This window comes from Hemicordylus capensis, chromosome 6 (genome assembly GCF_027244095.1).
Source record: "Hemicordylus capensis ecotype Gifberg chromosome 6, rHemCap1.1.pri, whole genome shotgun sequence".
Lineage (NCBI taxonomy): Eukaryota > Metazoa > Chordata > Lepidosauria > Squamata > Cordylidae > Hemicordylus > Hemicordylus capensis.
Genome location: NC_069662.1, coordinates 33,855,912 through 33,876,873, shown reverse-complemented (window position 1 = coordinate 33,876,873; position 20,962 = coordinate 33,855,912). Strand labels below are relative to the sequence as shown.

General features: G+C 45.4%; 1 protein-coding gene across 1 annotated transcript; it reads right to left on the bottom strand.

The window, feature by feature from the left end:
• Positions 1 to 6,469: 6,469 nt before the first annotated feature.
• Positions 6,470 to 14,953, bottom strand: LOC128330338 (seminal plasma protein HSP-1-like). The gene is made up of 5 exons (XM_053263029.1): positions 14,734 to 14,953; positions 11,132 to 11,287; positions 9,802 to 9,957; positions 9,115 to 9,185; positions 6,470 to 8,022 (listed from the first exon to the last, which is right to left on the bottom strand). Exons 1-4 carry the CDS (start codon positions 14,819 to 14,821, stop codon positions 9,148 to 9,150), a joined length of 438 nt encoding a protein of 145 aa, XP_053119004.1. The 5' UTR covers positions 14,822 to 14,953; the 3' UTR covers positions 6,470 to 8,022; positions 9,115 to 9,147.
• Between the last annotated feature and the right edge of the window lie 6,009 nt (positions 14,954 to 20,962).

The following is a 20,962-nucleotide window of genomic DNA, read 5'->3' as shown; positions in this document are numbered from 1 at the left end:
GTTAACTGATTTTAATGTTGTTTTAATGTAAACCGCCCTGAGCCTTTTGGAAGGGCGGTATAAAAGTTTTAATAATAAATAAATAATAAATAAATTAAACAAGAAAAGAAAAAAGTTGTCAGATTAAAAACCACAATCATCAGGTTCAAATTAAAACTGAAGATTATAAAAATCTAAAGAAGCTAAAGAACCTACCAGATATAACAAAAATATAATAATGGAGCATTTAAAAGCCTCCTTAAAAAGGTGTGTTTTAAGATTAAAAAAAAAAAAAACAAAACCTGAGGGAGGGCATTCCAAAGCCGAGGGGCCACAACCGAAAAGGCCCTGTCTCTAATCCCCACCAACCAGATCTCTGTTAGTGGCAGAGTCATGAGCAGGGCCTGAGATGATAAGCGGAGGGCCCTGGCAGAATCATATGGGCCGATGTGGTCCGACAGGTACACCGGCCCCAATGACAAAGAGGTCAGATTTCTAGATATGCTAAATTATTGTGCCCTAGAACAGTTGGTCTTGGAACAAACAGAGAGAAGGCGACCTTGGACTTAATTCTGAGTGGCACCAAGGACCTGGTGCTGGGTCACTGACAACCTCTCAGCCCTCTCTTCTGCTGTTACTCCCCTGTAACACTTTCATTTTCTTTAATCACTGCCCTTGTGCTTGGAACTTTTGTGAGACACCACAAACTCCCAAAAACTTCCAGAAGTGGATTATGCGTTGTGTGAAAAAGTACTTCCGCTTGTTGGTCCTAGATTTCCCGGCAATCAATTTCATGGGATGACCTCTGGTTCTAGTGTTATGGGAGAGGGAGAAGAATTTCTCTCTATCCAATTGCTCCATACCATGCATGATTTTATAGATCTCTATCATGTCTCCCCACAGTCTTCTTTTTTCTAAACTAAAAAGCCCCAGGTGTTGTAGCCTTGCCTCATAAGAAAGGTACTCTAGGCCCTTGATCATCTTGGTTTCCGTCTTCGGCACCTTTTCCAGTTCTACAATGTCCTTTTTAAGATGTGGTGACCAGAATTGTACGCAGTACTCCAAGTGTGGTCGCACCATAGTTTTGTATAAGGGCATTATAATATTAGCCATTTTATTTTCAATCCCCTTCCTAATGATCCCTAGCATGGAATTGGCCTTTTTCACGGCTGCCACACATTGAGTCGACACTTTCAATGAGTTGTCCACCACGACCCCAAGATCCCTCTCCTGGTCAGTCACCCACAGCTCAGATCCCATCAGCGTATACCGTACTTGAAGTTTGGGTTTTTTGTCCCAATGTTTATCACTTTACACCTGCCAACACTGAACCGCATTTGCCACTTTGTCGCCCACTCCAGAGAAATCCGAAAATAGAAAAAGTGCTGAAGCAGCATTTGGTTGGGGTTGCAAAAACTAGTGTACAAGTGTGGGAAACGTTAGTTTTCAGGAGACTTTCACAAAATCGTTGCCCAAGGGTGTAGAAAGGTTTGAGTTACCTTTTCGCTGATACTTCCACCACCTTTGTGGGACCACTGTCACATACTTATTCAGGCTAAGCGCCATACTCAGCCCCAATTCCATGCTGGCCACAACCCTTGTGCTGATGTCAGAAGTATGCTGATGCAGGGGTTCTGGCATGCATCAGGGCAGGAACATGCCACCCATGGGCATCTTCCCAGCTGGTGAGCACTTCATTTGCTAGATGGCAGCCCTGGAAAAGTGGGGGTGCCCCCAGCCCCCCCTCCCAGACTTTAGCAGCCAGAGACAGTTGTCCTCCCTAGCTTAAATGGTGACTACACCACTGCCTTTGCCCGCCACAATCCCTTTTGATAAAGTTCACTAGCAAAATTTAGCTGAGCCTGAAACAATATTCTGCATCTATTGCTCATGATTACATGGCTACCTAATCTTTTGATCATTGGAAACTACACTCATTCTAGCTTTTAATATTGCAGCTGTTGCTGTCCATCCATTCGTAAGGTTTTCTGCACAATCATGAGAACTAGTATCTTGTTATTCTTTCTTTCTTTCTTTCTTTCTTTCTTTCTTTCTTTCTTTCTTTCTTTCTTTCTTTCTTTCTTTCTTTCTACTGCCCTTCCAAAATGGCTTGCTAGCTTCTAAAAGAAAATTGAAACCAACACTCAGAATAATTAATTACATATCAGATACAAAATTGAATGTTAGGAGGCTGAAATCAACCAATACTATATGGAGAGTGACTCTTCTATTGTTCTGTTTGATGGTTCTGCCTGTACAGTGCTTCAGGTATTTGCATGTGTATAAACCACACAGCCATGCAACTGGTCAAGCAACATTAATGATTAAAATGAGCATAAGCTGAGCAATTAAAAAGCACCTGCACTTCACACAGTTCCTCTTTATGTTATGAAAGTGTATTTATGTGGGTGTGGAGAGCTGCAAGTGACATTAGTACACAAAGGATATTGAAAACAAACAGCATTTAAGCAAATGAGATCCAATGCAAACAACATAAATGAGATTTGCATAAAGGCCATTATTGATACAGCAATTTGAGCTTTTTGCTATCAGGAACTAGCAATAACTGAGCTGAGATCAACCATGATCAAGCAAATATTCCATGGAATGGAAGGCTATCAACCAGCAGGGCAATGAAATGGGGCTACCTATAAACAAGGGTTTCTGTCTGCTTGGAAGACTCTCCATGTATGGAGAAAAAAATAACATTAGATAAAATGTCATTAATGTGTAAGACAATAATAAATACACTTAAAATATTGATAATATGAAAGCCTACAACAATTAGTAGGCCACGGTTACTCCCATAGTTGCCATTAGTGTCCAGAAATTCTTCAAATATATATATTTACTTCTTATAATTCTGGTCAAGTTGTAGAACACCAAAAAAGTCCTCAAACATATGCTGACTGAATCATTGATTCTTGTGCTTCCAGGTCAAGGCAGATGCATTTTGATCCATGGTCTTCCCCAGTGACTGTTTTCATTTAATGCTTTCACGAGGACAATGCATCTCTAATCTCCTTCTAGCCCAAAGAGATTTCCCCAATTTCTCCAAAGTTTCTTTTAGTAATCTTAGAAAGCTATGAAAGTTGATTACATTTTTGTATAATTGTGGCCTACTAATTGTTGTAGGCTTTCATATTATCAATATTTGTATTATATTTATTGACACATAATAACCTTTCATCTATTTTTTTAAGTCTTTGCCAAGGATTCTCAGGTATTTATATGGATTAAGTAGCATAAACTGTTATTAAAATATGCATTGATATCTTTCTTCTGTGTGTCTGTGTGTGCCTGTATGTGGATGGATGGATGGATGGATAGATAGATAGATAGATAGATAGATAGATAGATAGTTAACCTAGGATTATATTGTAATTATCCCTGATCTTTCATATTACTCTAGTCACTTTTTAGATCGAGCTTATTCCGTTTTTTAAGGTGTCAAAATAACATCTAGATCCAGAAGAAAGTATGAATGCTCCATCGGGGCGTAGCAAGGTTGGAGTGGGCCCAGAGACAAGATTTTAAAATGCCCCCCCCCAAAGTCCAGGGCCTCCGCACACCCCAGGCCCCCAAGGATTTAAGTCTGATATTCCAAAATAAGTATGCTGCCTGCAAATACATTTCACTGAATACACACACACACACGTCACAATATATAGTGATATACATTGAGTACTATACATCTGTATTACTTTTAATGCCTAGAACACACTAGAAAGATGAATTATTAAAATGGGCCCCTCGCTGCAGATTAGCAAAGGAGACTTTCAACCATGCAGGGTGAACCTATGTTTGTTTTCTCAGAATTCTGAACAAATTCAGTCAAGTTTGATTGCAGGAGGTTTTTCACAGGAGGCTTTTAAAGCCCTTTAAGACACATCTCCTCTGGAATGGAGGTGCTGCATTCACATGTTGGCCAGGTTTACCCTGAAGTCCCTGCAAGTTATTGGGGAGCAGTTCACACACAAGAAAAATAAAATAAAAGCACCACACATGCTTCACAGTTCTCACTCAGACCTTCTGGGTTGCAAAACAACTTGAACATAAGTGCATTTATAAATGAATGAATGAATAAATAAAATTAATAAAATACTGTTCCAGAAGTTTTTGCAATTTTCTGCCATGAAACAAGCCACTTATAGGACTTTTTATATAGTTTTTTTTAAGTCAGCAAATTTTCCAAGCTGTTTCAAAATAAATATTCAGAGACTTTTCGGTCCCGTCCCCCCCCCCCACATCCAAGCCCTATGGCAAGCAGATCCCTATATATGGGGGTGGGGCGGGAAAGGTAACCACAAAAAGGAGTTCACACTCTACCTGGCAAATGCTGGTCTGGGTTAAGCAGGGCAGCAAGGGGTCTTCTGCTGCAGAGAACACTCTGGCTGCCTCCTCCTTCCTGGCTTGCTTGGGCCCTACTCGAGTTCAGGCTTCACTGCGGCCTACACGGAGGCCTCCGTGGAAGCCCCGCCCACCCGCCGATCAGCTGAGAGGCGGGAGAAAAGGAGCTCTTGGCAGCTTGCCTGCTGCTTCGATTGCGGCCAGCAGAACAAGCAGGAGAGACGGCGAAGAGGGCAAGTGGCTGAGAGGCTATGGGGCTGGGCAGGGGGCAATGGGGAGTCACACGAGGTGCCCCTGGGGTGCCCCTCCAGGCAGTGAGGCCCCCAGACAACTGTCTCCCCTTGCCCTATCATTGTTACGCGCCTGTGCTCCATGCATTTTGTATATTTCCCTTTTAATGGGGATATCTCCTAAAACAACATTATTGTTCAGTTCTCAACAATAAATGCTTACAAGTCGTCTGTTTGTTTTTTGCTGAAATCTGCTCATATGCAACTAAAATCAAGGCTCAAAATGCCTCTTTGGCCATGGGCCCCCAAACAGGCAGCAGCTAAGTTATTATTATTATTATTATTATTATTATTTACATTTATATCCCGCTCTTCCTCCAAGGAGCCCAGAGCGGTGTACTACATACTTGAGTTTCTCTTTCACAACAACCCTGTGAAGTAGGTTAGGCTGAGAGAGAAGTGACTGGCCCAGAGTCACCCAGCTAGTTTTATGGCTGAATGGGGATTTGAACTCGGGTATCCCCGGTCCTAGTCCAGCACTCTAACCACTATACCACGCTGGTATGACATGCTGCCATGGTATGCCACACTGGTATGACACGCTGCCATGACATTGCAGATATTGTAAACCACTTTGGGTGCCTTTGTCAAGGCAGAAAGTCGGTATAAAAATAGAGTAAATAAATTATTGTTAATAATAATAATAATAATAATAATAATAATAATAATAATAATAATATAATTGCGACGATATCTATAATAACCAACAGTACTGATGATAAAATTCAGCCATCCCAGGCCCTTGGGGAGGACTCAATGATTGGAAAAAACAAACCAGTCAATAACACCTTTCTGACTGTGTAAACAAGAAATAAATTTAGAACATATTCAAGTTATACCACTTTTCAACCAAAAACTTCTCAAAATAAGAAGCTGCTCACCCCACCACCAAAAATGAGGGACAAATGCTGTCCCTTTAGGGACCAATATTTCATCCCTGTTTTAAAAGGGAGAGATTCTCCCTGTAGCTCATCTCTTGATTAGATAAATTTTCACCTGAAATGAGGGAAGTTCCGTGTAATGAGGGACAGGTGGCAACCCTAACACTGTGATGTTTCTTGCAATAATCTAACAAAAAACAACCATGATTTTGAGAAATCCGGAAGGTACAAGGGGTATATAGTACCTCTATGCAAGAGCACAACAAAAGGAACACCAGAAAATGTTTTGTGTGTACATATACCTAAAGAGAAGAAGCAATGGAAAGCTTGGGTAGCTGAGAAGAGGAAACTTTGTTTAGTGAGAAATCCACACATGCAAAACTGGGCTGGGCTCCTTTAACCCAGTTTTGCACACGTGTGTGAATAGCTCAGTGAGTTTGAGCCTGTTTTCCTATTTACCTCAGAGACATGCGTTCAATCATTCCGGTGTAATAATGGTTGCCCTTTAGACAAGACTGAATTAAATGGATCAAAGGACTGACTTGGTATAAGGCAGCTTTCTATGTCCCTATATTGTCTATATGGTCTCCCAGAAGAATAAGGCAGCAACTTCTTGGTTTCTACACAGCTGATCACAGGCTTTATAAAGTTTGCAAAAATTGCATTATCATGACAGCATAGAGAGAGGTTTTCTGTGTACACAATGGGAAATTGTCCAGAAATCCAAGGCCAGATTTCTGAGGTGAGATGAACAAGCATTATGAATATGCATAATGGAGCTGAAGATTAGGCATATTTATGGAACGAATGGAGGTTAGAATTCCTGATAAGTCATCTGCAGGAGTATTCCAGAACTCATAGTTACTGGCAGCATTGTTCCCTATGACTCTGGTGGAAATTTTCCTCTTCATCACTTGGGTTCACAGATCATAAAGCCAGCCTCATATTTGTATGCAAAGATAGGCTTAATTAAGGCAAAGAAAGTAATCAATTTAATCTCTACAAGAGAGAATGGGCAGAATTTACCACATCATCAGCAATCAATGCTTCATCTACAGCTTTAAAAGTTTATCCAGTCTCCAAAAATTATACAGCCATTGAACATTAAATGAGAATGCCATTAAAAGGATGTGATCAGTCATTCACCACAATCATCTGCCAATTACCCATGTGTGTGTATAGTACATCAGTTAAAATTATATCACTCATACTTAAGATAACCTTACTCCATTGAAGTTTAAGATCCTATAGTGGTACAGGAGAGCCAGTTATGCAGGTACCTAGTATACAATAAATAACCTCCTCAGTTTTTACTCAGCCTGGATTACACAGTACCACCTTTTCAGCCTCACTGAATTATTTCGGAGTCAATCCCAGCGGAACCTTTTGCCTTCAAATATTTCATTCCAACAAGCAAAAGCCAGAGAACAGCAGCCATCGATAAAGATAAGATTTGGGGATGTGGCACTCCTCTCTCCATAAGACTGAGCCATTCCCTTATCCCACCCCACCTTCTAACATTTCACTAGGCACTGGCTTATCATTCTTAAGCTCTTCCACATAGCCATAAGGACTGGAAACATCAGATTATCTTTGATGTAGAGGATAATACAACATTATATATTAAGGTGGCGAAAACATGGGATGCACACAACTGGGAGATGCTGGCTGGCATTCTAACGAAACACTGGGGCAACAGTGTTCCAGACTAAGGAAAAAGGATCTCCCCCTTCTTCTGCAGCTGCCTGCACCACCTGAAAATATCATACATCCCTGAGGATATATTCCCTAGTCTGGACAACACTCTTGCCCCATTAGTCAGGCTGTCAGCTACTAGGCTTCTTCAAACAACCCTAAACAGGGTAGAAGGAATGCCCAGTCTGGATAGGAGAGCCATGCACAGCCCCATTCAGCAGTCATGTCTTTGCAAAAATAAGTAAGAGGAGGGGAGAGTGAACGTCTGGAACTGGGAGTGGAACAGGATACCTTTTCATTCACCCTCAGTTCAATGCTGGGGACAGAATGTGGGTTGGCGATGACCATCCTACCTAGCTCCTGGCTCCCAGATCATTACTTTCCCCTCCTCCTACCTGGATTTCCTCTGATCCTGTTTAGGGTTGTGTGATCAATTCTACTGTGTACAAACCAGAAGCATGCAACTCCTTGTAAGAAGAGTATTCATGTGGGTGTGCAGGAAAATAAGAGAAGAAGAGATGGGGTCCCCCCCCCATAAATCAGTTAAGAAATCTGGAGTAAAACTGGGGCTTTTGCTTCTGAGCTGTTTATAGATGTTGGAGATGAAGCATTTGCAAGGAGTAGGACCCATATGAAATTGAAGGGAAGAAATGAACAGCATCTGAAGCTGACAGTGTAGGAGAAAAACCTTATTCCTAGTTGAGGCATAGCCCGGAGAAAGTAAAACTAGAGAAACACTGGTCACATTCCACCGATGAATTAGCATATTGAGGAATCACATATGCATGTTCAGAACATTGGTCGATCAGGTTTGGTACACTGGAAATCTGGAAAGAGGATCACAAAAACATGTCTGACAAGGCATGAAACCAGTTCAATTAAATCAGTAGCTCAAAGCACTCAACAGAAGGGTTCGGCTTCATATATATTAGCTACTGATACATATGATATAGTATGATAGGATATAAGTATGACAAAGGTTCCCCAAATCTTCAGATGTTGTTGGACTATAACTCCCATAATTCCTAGCCACAATGATCTTTGGCTCCCAAAAGAGAAATAGATAACCTACTTAACCTACATAAATTGATGGACCTATCCGGTAGGCTCAGATCTCAAGAAATATATATATTTTGGGGGCACCCGGCATATTACAGACTCAGGCACCCTTGACACATTTCCAAGAGTCCCTCATGCCTGGGGTGCTGCCACTACAGCATTCAGAGGCCCAAACAGGGAGGGAGGCCTGGGAGAGAGCTATCTTCATGGTGCTGCTGCCATCAAAGTAAAAGGGTGGCAAGGCAAGGTCCATGAGCTCACAGGAGGCAAGGGAGACATTCAGACCCTGTTGCACTCCCCACTATATTGTCAGGGGTGCCAGAGGGTCCAGATTTTGGATCTGGACTCAGGAAAAAAACACGCAACTCAATTTCTATTGTATTATTTATTTATTTACAAGGTGTGTTCTCACAATAAAAACTCAGGGTAAGAGGATTGTCTAGTCAGCGTAGAAGAGCCACATGCATTCCTGATTGGCAGTTGTGTCTTTGCAAAGATCAAGGAAGGAGGAGAGGAGAGTGATCACTGGGTAGGATGGCTTTTCATCCTCTCTTGATAAAAAGCTTGGGACAAAATGTGGGTTGGCCATGCCCATCCTACCCAGCTCCCACAAGATCACTCTCCCCTCCTCCTAGCTTGATCTTTGCCAATCAGAATCGCGTTCGTAAGAGAGTTTGCCTATCACTAATTTCTTCCTGCAAAAACCTTTTGCCATTCATTGTACACGGACACCCTAAGTATCACAGCATGATTAAAAATACCAGTAGGAATCCCAGATGTCTGTACTGTACATGTAGACATGATGGCCAAAAGAGACAAACAAAAAGGATGGAATAATGGCAGCTATGAAATACACTTACTTTGCTGGTGAGTGTATGCCTCCACAGTCTTTATTACAGCTTTTGTTGTTCTTGCTGTTGTTCTTGTAAATCTGTTGAGAATCAAACGAGGGAGAAAGTGGTGCAATATAAGTGCAGACCAGAGGCGTAACTATAGGGGGGGCAGGGGGGGCACGTGCCCTGGGCGCCATCTTTTCTGGTCACGTGGGGGGGCGCTGCCATGACAAAATTTTATTTTTATTATTTTTTATTTTTTGTTAATACAAATGTTTCCTGCTCAGTGCAGCAGCGCTGCAGCAGTCAAGGGAGCGCGTCGGCGCCCCCTCCCCCACGAGCGGTCCCTTCCGCGCCGCCCGCACCCCCCCATTGCTTTGCTGGCACCTGGGCCAGTCAGTGGCCTGGCTTGGCGGCGGCGGGCGCTTGTTAGGAAAAACCTAAGTATAATGTAGTATGTGGGGGCGGGGGGGGCGGGGGGAGCGCCATTTCAGTGCTTGCCCCGGGCGCCGTTTTCCCTAGTTACGCCTCTGGTGCAGACATAATGCACAGATTGTGCATAAGGACTGATCAATTAACTGGAAAAATGAAGGCTGCTTGCAATGTATCATACCCTACTGCCATTTTTCCACTCTTCTTCTCATACATGCAAGCCTCCAAATATTCCTGGAAGCACCAGCAAGCTTTGCCTGCACTTCCATCTGATTTTCCTACCTGAAGGCTCACAATATCTCCACAGGAAGTCCACATCATAATTGCTGGTAAGAGAGCACCAGAACCTGGAGAAGACTGATCCATCCGTTGTACATTGAGAGTAAGAGTTGCCTCCGTAGATGAAAGGAAAGCTACATGGCATATTCATATCTGCGACTGGAATAGTTAGGGAGAAGTGAGAAAGTGGGAGTGAGTACGTCTGGCACAAGGAGAGGAGAGCTAGTCTTGTGGTAGCAAGCATGACTTGGCCCCATAGCTAAGCGGGGTCCACCCTGGTTGCATCAGAATGGGGGACCAGAAGTGTGAGCACTGAAAAATATTCCCCTCGGGATGGAGCTGCTCTGAGAAGAGCAGAAGGTTTCAAGTTCCCTCCCTTGCTTCTCCAAGATAGGGCTGAGAGAGATTCCTGCCTGCAACCTTGGAGAAGCTCCTGCTAGTCTGTGAAGACAATACTGAGCTAGCTAGACCAATGGTCTGACTCAGTATATGGCAGTTTCCTATGTTCCTATATGTGCACATCCTAGGCAGCAGTGCCTATATAATAACACCTGTGATACTCTGGAACAAAAATGATAATCTGTCTCCAAGCTTGGAAGGGCGGGTAGGAACCTGACTTCCCACAGAGAGAGGCACTTTCCAGATTAGACCCTACAACGGGGTCACAACGTATCTGCTATGTGAGTTTCCGCACTTCCTGTTTTGTGACACCGCAGTCCTTATGCTGTCAGTAGAGTGCTGTCCACATTTTGGATGCCTTGTTTATGCTTTAATGGCTGATAAGAGCCCCTGGTGGCGCAGTGGTAAAAACTGCCGCCCTGTAACCAGAAGGTTACAAGTTCGATCCTGACCAGGGGCTCAAGGTTGACTCAGCCTTCCATCCTTCCTAGGTCGGTAAAATGAGTACCCAGAATGTTGGGGGCAATATGCTAAATCATTGTAAACCGGTTAGAGAGCTTCGGCTATAGAGCGGTATATAAATGTAAGTGCTATTGCTATTGCTATTGCTATTGATATAAAGTGCTTTAACGTATGTTCAGCGAAAAAAAATAGCGGTATTTTCCAGTTGTGGAGTTTTCGCAAGACTGCTCCACCTGCTGGTAGCTTTGCACAACAGCCTTCATTTATGTTTTGAATGTGATCTGCCCAAACTGAAGCATTTTACTGCCATTGAGCGGGTAAACTGGAAAGTGCCAAAGTCTGGATGAAAATGAAGGCTGCTTCTAATGCATCATACCCTACTGCCATCTTTCTACTCTTCTCATCCATGCAAGGCTCCTAATATTCCTGGAAGCCAGCAAGCTTTGCCTGCATTTGCATTTGATTTTCGTACCTAAAGGTTCACAATATCTCCACTTGTTATCCACATCATAGTTGCTGGTAAGAGAGCACCAGAGCCAGGCGAAGACTGATCCATCCGTTGTACAATGAGAGTAAGATTTGCCTTTGAAGATGAAAGGAAAGCTACATGGCTCTTTCGGATTTACGTCTGGAATGGTTAGGGAGAAGTGAGAAAGTGGGAGTGAGTAGCTCTGACACAAGTGTGCACATCCTAGGCAGCAGTGCCTATATCATAACACCTGTGATACTCTGGAACAAAAATGATAATCTGTCTCCAAGCTTGGAAGGGCGGGTAGAAACTTGACTTCCCTCAGAGAGGCGCTTTCCAGATTAGACCCTACAACGGGGTCACGACGTATCTGCTACGTGAGTTTCCACACTTCCTGTGTTGCGACACTGTAGACCTTATGCTGTCAGTAGAGTGCTGTCCGCATTTCGGATGCCTTGTATCAGATTTAATGGCTGATATAAAGTGCTATAATGTATGTGCAGTGAAAAACATAGCTGTCTTTTCCAATTGTGGAGTTTTCGCAAGACTGCTCTGCTCTGCCTGCTGGTAGCTTTGCGCAACAGCCTTTATTTATATTTTGAATCCGATCTGCCCAAACTGAAGCATTATACCGCCCTTGAGCAGGTAATCTGGAAAGCGCCAGAGTCTGGGTAGTGCACATTCCTTCCCAGCGCCAGCCACATACACCTTGGGAAAACATGATGCAGGACAAAGGGGTGCGGTCAGTGTGGTGCTGGGGGAGTGGGGCATGTGGAGATCAGTCTCTGGGCTGCTGCCACTCAGCTTGCAATACCCCTGCACAGTCCCCACTGGAGCCCTACATGTGATGAGAGGTGGAATGTGACACAAAGGCCACATCTGTCAAGGAACTGCCAGTGTGTTCTTGGCATGACCTTGAATCACATGTGAGGAAAATTTATTCCAATCGTCCCCTACAAGCGCTCCAACACCCTGGGTTTGCACATCCCTTATATGTAATTAAAGGACATGCCAGGGACATGTTGGCATCTCCTTGAGTGACAATCGGGCAAGCACATTCTCAATGCATCCCAGCCTTCATTGTGTGTAGGGGGCCGGTTGGCGGCCATGTTAATCTGCACCAGCCTAATGTCTGAACAGGGTTTACAGTAGTATAGTAATCTGTACCCTCCATTTGAGGGGCTTGTACAATTAAAATGTGTGTCAATCTTTAGTACAGTCATTGACCAAAGGGAAAAAATAAAAGGACAAATTGAAGAAATTTTTAAAAAACAAAATAATAAAGTAAGATAAAAATTCATAGTAAAATAGCAATTAACATTAACATTAATAGAAGCAGCTGACTAATTATAGCACTAGTACTGAGTCTATTGGCCACAAGACAATGTTACAAGCTCATCAGATATAGCACAAATACTCATTCTCAGTATTATGCATACCCTTCTGCTAACTATCTGTTATTAATAACTTCCAGTCGACAATGGGCAATATAACAAAATTTGGCCACCTTGTATAATCTGGCTTCATTCTGATCAGCTAAAAGAAGGGTTAAATAAGAATTATGATCAAGGTCTGGATACGAAGCAAGTTCTGGGGAAATAAGCTTAGATCTGCTATCTCTGTAAAGCTGGCAATATAAGAGACCATGAGTCATATCTTTGATCTTCCCTGTTCCACAAGGACATACACGATCTTCCCAAGGGATACTATAATATCTGCCTTCTAGCATTGCCATGCACAAAGCATTGCAACGAGCTAGAGTAATGGCTCTACGAAATTTGGGCACAGTTAGTTGGAACAGATAATTAGTGGGGGATTGTCTCGTAACCTGAATACCCAGAAATTATGAATGTTAATGTTAATTGCTATTTGACTATGATTTTTTATTCTTTATTTTACTATGAATTTTTATCTTACTTTAATACTTTGCTTGTTTTAAATGTCTTCTATTTGTCCTTTTATTTTTTTCTTTGATCAATGACTGCAATAAAGATTGACAATTAAAATAAATGCATGCATAATTATTCACACCAAAAACATGCACGTGTCCAGAACCTGTATGTACTTACAGCATGTCTAAATAGGGCCATAGAAACCTTAACCATTCTCTCCCTGCATCTCCCCACAGACCTAAGGGTTTCCATGGCAGAAGGCACTTAAAGTAAAGTGTGTCATCAAGTTGATTTCGACTCCTGGAGCCCACGGAGCCCTGTAGTTTTCTTTGGTAGAATACAGGAGGGGTTTACCATTGCCTTCTCCTGCACAGTGTGAGATGATGCCTTTCAGCATCTTCCTATATCACTGCTGCCCAATATAGTACCAGCAGGAATTTGAACTGGCAACCTTCTGCTTGTTAGTCAAGCATTTCCCCACAGTGCCACTTAAGGTGGCTTAGAAGGCACTTAGCTCCTTGATTTAGAGGTTCAGCACTGGTGCCCACTGCCTCAGCTCTTAAAGGCACAGGCCTTATTTTGGCCCATCTTTCTCCCATCCATCCATCCTGAGGTTTCATCTTCGGAATGGCACTGCTCGATGTGAGGACATAATAGCAACAGTTCCTCCAAGCATCTGTAAAGTGCACTTTTCTCACATCCTGTCCACCCACCCAGCATTTGATGGAAAGAGTTCTAGGTCAATGGGGCTTCCAGGGACAAAGGCACAGTTTTAGAAACCCCACAGCAATTTCCAACAAGAAGCCATTTCTGTTGTCAGCCTGAGGCTTGGGAATGCGCTCCCTGCGGAAACAGAGCCTCCCCATCTTTGACAGCTTTCAGAAGGATTGCCAAGACAGATCTGTCCATCCAGACTTTTATATAGATGATGTGTACAACTGTGGTTGTTGTAAAACTGTTTTCCATGTTTTAATTCTTGTTATAAGTGATCTTATCTTTGTTGTAAACTGCCCAAAGCTGAAAGCTTGGAGTGATATACAAACATGCTAAACAACAACATGGGCAAAATAAGTATGGAACATAGGAACATCTAGCTCAGTACTGTCTACACAGACTGTCAGCAGCTCCTCCAAGGTTGCAGGCTGGAGTCTCTCTCCGCTCCATTTTGGAGATGCCAGGGAGGGAACTGGGAACCCTCTGCATGCAGGATGCTCTTCCCACAGCAGCCCCAATCTCTCTCACATATCATTCCCCATTCAAATGCAACCAGGACAGACCCTACTTAGTAAAGGGGACAATTCATGGCTGCTACCACAAGACCATCTTGAGTGGCGCAGCAGGGAAACGCTTGACTAACAAGCAGAAAGTTGCCGGTTCGAATCCTTGCTGGTATGTTTCCCAGACTATGGGAAACTCCTTTATTGGGCAGCAGCAATATAGGAAGATGGTGAAAAGCATCATCTAACACTGAGAGGGAGGGGGAAATGGCAAACCCCTCCTGTATTCTACCAAAACCCCCCCCCCCACAGGGCTCTGTGGGCACCAGGAGTCGAAATCGACTTGACGGCACATTTTACATTACCACAAGGCTAGCTCTCCTCCAGCTACCTGAGAAAACTGCCAAGTAAGGAGAGCACACCCCTCCCCCCGCTGAAGACGGCTTTGCTTCTTCCTCGCCCAGTCCCTCGTCCACTGTGGGGCTCGCAGCCTTACCGCACACGGCCAACATCAGGAAGAGGAGGAGCGGCAGCAGCAGCCGCGGGGCCGCCAAGCAGGGCTCACGAGGACACACGCTGCTCATGTTGGGCTTCTCGGGCTGAAACGCGCGCTGGGAGCAACTCCATCCCTTGGCGGGTCTTTTATCCCTCCTCCGAGCCCAGCCAGCAGCCCCTGGGCCAGCCCGTCCAGGAAGGACTCGCTATCGCCGAGGGCAGAATTGCTGCATTGCCAGGCAAGTTCGCCGAGGCCAGTTCAGACTGCTGCTGGCCTGGGGCGCTTGTGGCTTCTAGTGCAGACATTCCTGGCAGGATACACTTCTTGTCTCCAAAAACAGATGCGCCCCCCGCCCTGCCCCTGCAGACGTTTTATAAAGGTGTGCAAGGAAGACAGAGAGATCACGTGCAGAAAGGAGGGTTTCTTCTAAGCGTTTGTGTCCCAGCTGCACAGCCCCCACGCCCCCCCTTCGCCTCATCCCCACTCTGCGAGTACCTCCCACTCTTTTTCTAACTGAAAAAGAAAGAGAGAAAACATGACATAGGGCAGGGAAAATGAGAACGAACAGAGCCCTGATGATAAAAGGGAGGAGGAAAGGAAGTATAGGAAAATAACCGCCCTGAGCCGAATTGGGTAGGGCGGTATCAAAATAAAATAAATAAATAATAAAATAAGGTAAAGTGTGCTGCTGAGTTGCTGCCGAATCCTGGCAACCACAGAGCCCTGTGGTGGTCTTTTGGTAGAATACAGAAGGGGTTGACCATTGCCTCCTTCCACACAGTTTGAGATGATGCAGCATCTTCCTATATTGCTGCTTCCCCAGGATTTGAACCGGCCACCTCAGGCTTACAAGTCATTTCCCCGCTGCACTATTAGGTGGCTTAGGAAAATAAGACAAGAATAGGGATGTGCACAGAAGACGGAGACGCGGTCCGGCACTGGGGGTGTGTGTGTCGAGCTTTAAGGGCGGGGTGTAGTACTTACCCCTCTCGCCGCTCTTACCCCTCCGGCTCTCCACTCCTGTGCAAAGTTTTAGGGGTGGCAGCGTTCCTCCCTGCCGCCCCTGGCCCCATCATTGCCCGGAAAAAGGAGAAGTTGCCGCCACGCATGCGCCTGTTGCGGTGCGTGCCCACATTGTCGCTGCCGCGCCCATGCCGCACACGTCAACATTGCATGTGTGATGTGTGAGGTGCTCGCGCATGGCAGTGACGGGTGCACACCGTCATGGGCTCATGCGAGGTGGCTACTTCCCCTTTTTCTGGGCAACGATGGGGCCAGGGGTGGCAGAGAGGAAAGCTGCCGCCCCTAAAACTTTGCACAGGAGTGGAGAGCCGGAGGGGGAAGAGCGGCGGGAGGTGTAAGTACTACCCCCCACCCTTAAAGCTAAGACCCCCCCCTCCAGTGCCAGACCGCTGGACCAGCCCAATTCCGAACTGGTTCGGAGGTCTCTAACATGGCCTCCGGACCGGTTCGTGCACGTTCCTAGAGGAGAAAGGAAAAAGACTCTCTCTCTTCCCCAAACTATAGTTGAGGACTGATACATACCACCCACCCACCCTCTATATCTACAACTCTGTTCCTTATTAAATCTCCCTACTGTACAAAACTTTTCACACTCCTACTCCTCCCTGCTAAGCCAGCTGGAGAGTATGTTGACGAGGGTGGGAGTCAGGGACCAAAGCCCCCTCCAAAAATTGTACTCCCTGTTTGGGTACTGGAGATAGCACCAGTCACCTAGAGTACAAGTTCATTTGCTGGAGCAGGAAGGAGATGCCAAATTGATGGGGTGGGGGCAGGAATTTGATGTGTGAGCCCACTCCTCCCTGCTAACAGTAAAGTCCCCTGGTGGTAAAAATGCTTAGCCCAAAAGGTTATCTGGAGACAGTAGGTAGAATAAAAAAAAAACAAATAAAGAGGTATTAAGAAACTAAACATAGGAGCAGATTCCAGCCAGGAGAACATTCCAAAGCCTGGGGGCAATGACTGAAAAGGCCCTGTCCTGCGTGCTTGACAACCGAGCCTCTCTCACTGTCAGCATGTGGAGCAGAGCCCCCTCTGAAAATCTTGTCAAGTGGGCAGAAACCCTTGGAAGCAGGCAGTCCTTAGATATCCAGGGCCCAAACATGAAGGGCTTTAAAGCACCAATACCAGCACCTTGAATTGGATCCGGAATCAAATTGTTAGACCAGTGCAGCTCTTTCAAAATGGGTGTAATATGATACCAGCGCGCAGTTCTGGATAAAATCCTAGCTCCCGCAATTTTGCACTAGCTGCAGTTTCCAAATATTTTTCAAGGGCAGCCTCACGTAGTGCGTGTTACAGTAATGCAGCCATGATGTGACTCAGGCATGGGTAACTGTGGCCAGATCTACTTTTGTGAGAAAGTGACGCAGCTGGCGCACTAGCTGAAGGCCTGAAGCTGTGCATAAGCATCTCTGGCCAGTGCCACTGCCTCCAGATGGGCTTCTAAAAGCAGAGTCGGGTCCAGCAGTACTCCCAAGCTACACACTTGCTCTTTCAAGGGGAGTGCAGCCCCATCCAGAACTGGTTGAATCCTTTCATCCCGATCGGTTTTCCTACTGACCAACAGCACCTCATCTGAATTTGATCTCAGTTTACTAGCCCACATCCAGCCCATCACAGCCTCCAAGCCCCAACTCAGGTCCTCCACTGCCTCCCTAGGATCAGGTGATAAGGAGAGATCGAGCCGAGTGTGAATGAATGAATGAATGAATGAATGAATGAACGAACGAATGAACAGCTTTATTATGATCATAGATACAAACACAACAAATTATACAACATTCAGATAAGAAATCTATCCTACAATACACCAACAAAGTAAACCTTTTATGGTAAGATCTAAAGGGCGGATCTTAACAGTGGCTGCACAAAATTTAGCTATCTTGAGTGTGACAGAACATTTATTGTCTGCAGGGAGAAATGTGACATAAAATTCATCAGTCTGGCCAGGGTATTGTAATAACAAGGGAGTAATAAGACCTAATGGTGCAGCGGGGAAGTAACTTGCCTAGGGAGCAAGAGGCTGCTGGTTTGAATCCCCACTGGTATGTTTCCCAGACTATGGGAAATACCGATATCGAGTAGCAGAGTTTCAGCAGGAACATGCTGAAAGGCATCATCTCATACTGTGAAGGGGAAAAAAATGATCTTAAGCCAGTAGTTGAAAATTGAAATCCATTCTTTGGATTCCATCCTCTGTAAGGCTGGTTCTAACCTTAGTGCAGCATTAGAAATACATCTGGGGTCCCTGAATACAGCTCTTATATGCTTAGATTGGACACTTTCCAGTGATCTGTAGTTGGAAAAGGGGCCCAGTTTTGCATCGTATAGAAGCTGGGCCAGAGGTTTGGCAGTGAACAGCTTTAGAGCTGTTGGAATAACTTCTCCTCCTTTGGAGCAGAAAAATTGGAGCAGAATTGCTGATGGAGCTGAGAGTCATCTGCATATTGCTGACAATGCATTCCAAGTCCCTGGATGGCCTCTCCCAGTGGTTTAATGTCCATGTTGAACAGCATGGGGGATAAGACCGAACCCTGCAGCACTCCACAATCCAATGGCTAAGGAGTCAAGCAGTAGTAGGCCAGCATGGTGTAGTGGTTAGAGTGCTGGACTAGGACCGGGGAGACCCGAGTTCTAATCCCCATTCAACTATGATACTAGCTGGGTGACTCTGGGCCAGTCACTTCTCTCTCAGCCTAACCTACTTCACAGGGGTGTTGTGAGGAGCAACCTAAGTATGTAGTATACCGCTCTGGGCTCCTTGGAGAAAGAGCAAGATATAAAATGTAAAAAAAGAAGAAGAAGAAGAAGAAGAAGAAGTCATCACCCAGCACCACATTCTTGACCCTTCCCCCAAGAAAGGACTGAAGTCACCCAAAAGCGGTGCCTCCAATCCCCATACTCAAGAGGTGTTCTAGAAAGATACCATGGTTGATAGTTTTGGATACCACTGAGAGGTTCAGCAGAACCAGCAGGGACGCACTCCCCCTGTCAGGCCAGCATGGTGTAGTGGTTAGAGTGCTGGACTAGGCCCGGGGAGACCCAAGTTCTAATCCCCATTCAACTATGATACTAGCTGGGTGACTCTGGGCCAGTCACTTCTCTCTCAGCCTAACCTACTTCACAGGGGTGTTGTGAGGAGCAACCTAAGTATGTAGTACACCGCTCTGGGCTCCTTGGAGAAAGAGCAAGATATAAAATGTAAAGAAGAAGAAGAAGAAGTCACCCAGCACCACATTCGTGACCCTTCCCCCAAGAAAGGACTGAAGTCACTCAAAAGCAGTGTCTCCAATCCCCATACTCAAGAGGCGTTCTAGAAGGATACCATGGTTGATGGTTTTAGATACCACTGAGAGGTTCAGCAGAACCAGCAGGGACGCACTCCCCCTGTCAGGCTCCTGGCGTAGGTCATCCTCTAGGGCGACCAAGGCAGTTTCAGTCCCATATCCAGGACGGAAGCCAGATCAAAAGGGATCTAGATAATCCATATCATCCAAGATCGTCTGCAGTTGAGATGCCACCACACGCTTTATCACCTTTCCTCAAAAGGGGAGGTTAGAAACACGTCTGTAATTGTTCACATTGGAGGGATGAAGTGAAGGCTTTTTTAATAGTGGTCTCACCTCCTCCTTCTTGAGGCATGATGGCATCCTGCCCTCCCTTAATGAAGCATTGATTTTAGCCCCCATCCACCTGCCTGTACCTTCCCTGGCAGATTTTATTAGCTATGAAGGGCAAGGGTCTAGAGTGCATGACCTTGCCCGCACACTGCTCAGGATCTTATCCGCATCTTCAGGCTGTACCGACTGAAAAGAATCCAGCACAACAGGACCAGACGGTACCCAAGGCACGTCTGCTGGAACTGCCACAAACCTGTTGTCCAAGTTTGCATGGATGTGAGTGACTTCATCAGCAACGTGGCATGCAAACTGGTCACAGCAGGCAATAGATGGTTCATTCCCCATTACACATGGGGATGTGTGAAGCAATAACTTTACTACACAATAAAGCTCTGCTGGCCTGCACTGAGCAGATGAAATGGACACGGAAAAAATACGTTTCTTCACTGCTGCCCAGCACCACCACCATGGAGTAGTCCCGAAAATTGGTTCTAGCCCGTGTTTGATAGGATTTGTCATGAGTCTTCCACCAGTGTCGTTCCAGCCGGTTGTTCGAGTTGTTTCATTGCCCTAAGCTCTTCAGAAAATCAAGGAGCAGAACGGGCTCCACCAAGCCAGAGAGGGTGTTTAGGAGCAGCTGTGTCAGTAGCCTGGACTGTCTCCACGTTCTAGAGATTCACCAGGGCCTCTACAGAGTCACCAGCTCTGGACACTGGAAACTTCCCGAGGGCTGTCTGGAAACTGAACAGATCCATAAGCCTCCGGGGTGGATCATTCTAATTGGTCCAGCACCCCTGCAGAGGGTAGACAAAGCAGTCAAACTAAACCCCACCAGATAATGATCTGTCCATGGCAAAAGAGATATTTCCAACTCCCCCACCTCCAGATCATTTATTCCTTGAATCAAAACCAGATCCAAAGTATGCTCTGCCACGTGGGTCCGGCCCGATACCAATTGAGATAGGCCCATGGTTGCCATGGAGGCCATGAAGTTCTGAGTGGTCCCTACTAGGGGGGGCCTCAGCATGGACATTGAAGTCCCCCAAGACCATAAGTTTGGGGGAACCCAATTCTAACTTTGAGACCTCCCCTGCCAGCTCAGGTAGAGAGACTGAAGTGCAGTGCAGAGGAGTGTTCGGTGCATCACCAGAATCCCCAGCCTATCTCGGAGGCCCACCCTCAAGGACAAAGACTTGAAACCTGGAGATTGCCTAACTGGGCACCTGGAAAGGGGAAAGGTCTCATGATCAATGACTACTAAGCCCCCTCTCCAACCCTCGAAGCGGGGCTGCTGCAAGATGTGGAAGCCTGGAGGACAAAGCTGAGAGAGACCAATCCCACCCAGCCCATGCAACCAGGTCTCCATCACACATAGCAAGTGTGCTTATGCACAATCAAATCATGGATGAGAGAAGTTTTACCATTTACTGACCTGGCATTCAGTAGCAGCACCTTAATCCTTGAGAGAGTGTCCCCAGAGCTCCCTAGGGATGCAGGATTGGGTGAAGAGCCAGAAAAAGGAACAGACCTCTGTTGTCTGTACCGCTTTCCTCTGTAACGGCCTGCCCCACTGCCGTATGTGATTC

Bases quoted from the DNA above. Each gene is read 5' to 3' on its own strand.
- LOC128330338 (XM_053263029.1), bottom strand. From the start codon at position 14,821: ATGAGCAGCGTGTGTCCTCGTGAGCCCTGCTTGGCGGCCCCGCGGCTG. The intron at 9,958-11,131 runs GTACGAAAATCA...TAACTATTCCAG, and splicing joins GAGATATTGTGAACCTTTAG to TCGCAGATATGAATATGCCA. The intron at 9,186-9,801 runs GTAGGAAAATCA...GATTCTCAACAG, and splicing joins GAGATATTGTGAGCCTTCAG to ATTTACAAGAACAACAGCAA.